Raw genomic sequence first — 4,015 nt, forward strand, 5'->3', positions numbered from 1 at the left:
AAGGAGATCGAGGAGGAGGAAGAGCAGCAGCAGCAGCAGCAGCAATGGTTCTCAAGTACGTTTCCCCCAAAATCAACATCTGTTCTCTTGTTCGAGGTTTTCATCCTTTAGGTTCATTTTTTTTTTTTGGAATTGAATGTCGCTTTTTGCATGCTGCGTTTTGAAACTAACCATCCATTTTGAGTTTCATTACACATGTTGGATGCGAACACGCGACATGTCGTTTCGTCGTTCTCCTTTTGATGGCTGTGTTGTGGTCGTTATAATCGACTTTAGCTCGCGAAAATGGAACTTTTTTCTTTTTTGTTTGAAATTATCGTTGTTTTACAGATATGTTTGTTAGGAAATTGGCATTATTGGACTAATTTACAATACATGAAAGATCTGCATTGCTGTTTATGTTTTCTTAGTTGATAATGTACTAAACATTCTGAAGTGTGCCTCTTTTTTTTATCATTTTAGGTGCAGTAGAACTGTTTGGGTTTGTGATTGAGTGTTTTTTTTTAAGAAAAAAGAGATTTTGTTGAAGCAAATATGATCTTTCAGCATTCTGTTTTTTGTACTTGAAAACAACCAACTATTTAGTGTTTTATTACATATCCATTGGTGAACGTGCTCAGTTGGATGGGAACGTGTGACATGTTGTTTTTCCTTTCTCCTTTTTTATGGCTATGTTGTCATTTTTTTGAACCTGTGAATTTGGTTTATCAAATTGTTAACCGTTTTGCCTTGGTTCATTATCAATGTTATTATCTTTTCCTGCAGATGGAATCATCAATTTTATATTACCTTTATGAGGCTCTGCTTTTTGCTTGAGTTGAGATTGTTGTTCTGTAGAGTCATTTATTTGAAATTTTACATTATTGGACTAAATTACAAAACACGAAAGATCCACACTACGATTATTTTGGCGTTTTCTAAGTTGGGAAGAAATTAAACATGTAGAAGTGCACCGTTTTTTTTTTCAATCTTTAGGTATTTGTGCTTGTGATCAAGTTGTTTTAATATTTTCTAAAAGTGAAAATCTTCAGTTTTCACTTTTCAGAAATAGGAAAAATAGATTTTAAAGAATTGATCAAAACATTTCTAATGACAAAAGTCAGCCCTAAATCTAACAGTGTATAATTGTTATTAATTAAATGAGTAATCAAAAGTCTTCTCACTGGTATTTGTTATTGGTGTGTTAGGACTGAGCTTTGCCGTTTTAGTGGTGCAAAGATCTATCCCGGGAAAGGCATCAGATTTGTTCGTGGTGATTCTCAGGTGACATAATTGTGGCACTTGTTGAATTTTTGGGCTGATGATATTAGACTCTGAATGTGATGTTTGTTATGATGTCTTCATAATTGATAATCATGTGAGAGTTTATGATGTTTGTTAATTGAGTAGGTCTTCCTCTTTGCCAACTCAAAATGCAAAAGGTATTTCCACAACCGGTTGAAGCCATCAAAGCTCACATGGACTGCCATGTATAGGAAGCAACACAAGAAGGTGAATATTTAGTTGAAATTATTTGTATACAACATAGGCAGTATCAACTGTCATAAAACCCTTGTACTTCAATTGTGAAATGAGACTTGTCATTAAATGGATAAGGTGAATATGTTATACACTTGTTTGAGTTGAGTTTGTACCTCTAAACAGGTTACTGTGCCACATATGCATGCTACTGTTAAATTGACTTGTAATTGCAGTGCCTGTGATTGTTTAATTACATGTATACTGACTTTTTGTTTATGTATGTGTTTTGTAGGATATTGCTCAAGAAGCTGTGAAGAAGAGGCGTCGAACTACCAAGAGGCCTTACTCTAGGTCCATTGTTGGGGCTACCTTGGAAGTTATTCAGAAAAGAAGAACTGAGAAGCCAGAGGTTCGGGATGCTGCTAGAGAAGCTGCTCTTCGGTGTGTTATCTTATTAATTTCTATTTGTAGATTCTGTATTGGCATATGCTAACTTGAAACTTGTATATAAAATGCTAACTTGTACATGTAACATCATCTCTGTTTTTGCAATCTCTATATATAATTAGCTCTTTGTATTTGCCTACAGATATGGCTACTATGTCTCACCATCTTAAGTCATTGTGTTTTGCAGTGAAATTAAAGAGAGGGTCAAGAAAACGAAGGATGAGAAGAGAGCTAAGAAGGCAGAAGTTCAGGCTAAGTTACAGAAATCACAAGGCAAAAGCAATGTCTCCAAGGCTGCTGCTCCCAAAGGCCCCAAGCTTGGTGGTGGAGGTGGCAAGCGCTGAGATTTTAGTTTTCTTCCTTTTGGGCCTAGCACTTAAATAGAGTTGATATGTTCCTATTGTACTGATATTTTATTTGGTTGATTATCAAAACTTGGGTTTGGAGCTTAGAGTACCTAGCTAATGGATTTTGCCGGCAGAGCTAGTTTTAATTTTATACAAATTATCTTCAGCGTTTTTTGAATCTTCATATTGTGAGGTGGTATCCCCATTTTCCAAAATCATATTTCAAATTACCATCTACTGGCTTATTAATATGGATGATTCTTCTATACACCGTTTGGTATTGGGGGTGCACCTATTCAATTTGAAGCCGTTTTAAATTTAACTCGTGATATAATGCGATTGAATGCGATCAAAAGAAAAATCTCCTTGTGTAGATTTCAGATCTAATTATTAAATGTGACATATTCTAACATATTTCCGAAACCCGAAATGAAATTAGTTGTTCACGATGCACGCAAATTGAGTTGTGACTACAATTAAAGCCATTTAAAGATGAAATGTCGGGTCGGGCCTTGTATGAATACATGAAATTCCGATGAAAAGGTTGGGGTTAGTTTTTTCTATGGAACCTTCAATAAAATTCTATAACTTGAAACGCGTTTATACAAGTTTTCATTCGACTTTTCAACCAGTTCCGAGTCATACTTTCTGTTGAAATATCAAATGGCAGCCAGATATAGTTGAAGTTCGGATCAATCACCATAAATATCTGAACGATCTCAGCCATCAATTTTTTTTGGTCCAGGGGAGGGGATAGGGATTGGGTGAGAGATATGAGTACGATTTTTGTACCTGACAGTAGTTTGAATCCTGCTCTTTATATTTTATGTCTCTTTTACTTTAATAGTAAGCTATCAAGCAGGAACGCAAGTAAGGTTTTTAACAGATCCATTGGGGTGTTCAATTTTCAATCAACCTTAACAAGCCATGGGTATATTGGGTAGTCTTATGAGTTACGAGTATTTGAAACATACATGTTTTAATCCTGTTCGAAAAGGCAAAAAAATGCACATTTTGATGTTTAAAATTTGGAATATAATAACAATTAAATTGGAATTCTAATAATGTAATTTTTTACGCTATCATTTAATTAATTGTTGAAAATAATAATTATTTTAAAAGTGAGATTTAGGATAACTTTTAGTTAGTTGATAGTATAACAATTTTTACACTAACGCTATTAAAATTAAACTTATATAATACAGGTTTTTCTATTTGAAAATTTCTCTTCATAGAGCTCCTAACTTCTTCTTATTATTAAAGAACAAAGATGTATTGGGCTTTACGTATTAACGAGCGGGATATTATTAGTGATTTGAACCAAGTTTTAGTAGCTAATGGCAGGAATCTCTTCTCTAATCGTCAAATGTTATTTTGTTGAAAACGATGGATTGCATGAAGTAGTGAAGAGGGGAAGAACAAAATTGAGGCGCTGGCCTTTCTTATGAAGAAGGGTCACACATAAGGAGTTGAAGAGAGACAATGAAGATTGACCAAAAACAAAGAGAAAATGAAGGGTTAAACATCTCCTGTTATTGGTCGCCTTACTTCTTAGACCTATCAAGGTTGTAATTAGTTTTCGAATAAGAGAGGGATTACATTAACGCATCGTGTTAAAGTTAATTTTGAGCCTCGATTAGTGTCAAAATGATCTTCAAATTCATTAAATGCAAAGGTAATACTTCAAAAATACTGATAATCATCAAAAGTTATATTCGGTAATTACTGTTAATTTTAAACAGTACTATATTGTTAATTCA

At 34.0% G+C, this 4,015-nt stretch overlaps 1 protein-coding gene across 1 annotated transcript; it reads left to right on the plus strand.

The window, feature by feature from the left end:
• On the plus strand, window positions 1-2,431 carry LOC113872740 (60S ribosomal protein L24-like). The gene is made up of 5 exons (XM_027510536.1): window positions 1-55; window positions 1,188-1,263; window positions 1,390-1,491; window positions 1,754-1,902; window positions 2,096-2,431. The coding sequence occupies exons 1-5, from the start codon at window positions 45-47 to the stop codon at window positions 2,250-2,252; spliced, it is 495 nt and encodes a 164-aa protein (XP_027366337.1). The 5' UTR covers window positions 1-44; the 3' UTR covers window positions 2,253-2,431.
• The last annotated feature ends 1,584 nt before the right edge of the window (window positions 2,432-4,015 follow it).

The sequence above is a fragment of the Abrus precatorius genome, unplaced genomic scaffold (genome assembly GCF_003935025.1).
Source record: "Abrus precatorius isolate BTA unplaced genomic scaffold, Abrus_2018 Scaffold7, whole genome shotgun sequence".
In the NCBI taxonomy this organism is placed as follows: domain Eukaryota; kingdom Viridiplantae; phylum Streptophyta; class Magnoliopsida; order Fabales; family Fabaceae; genus Abrus; species Abrus precatorius.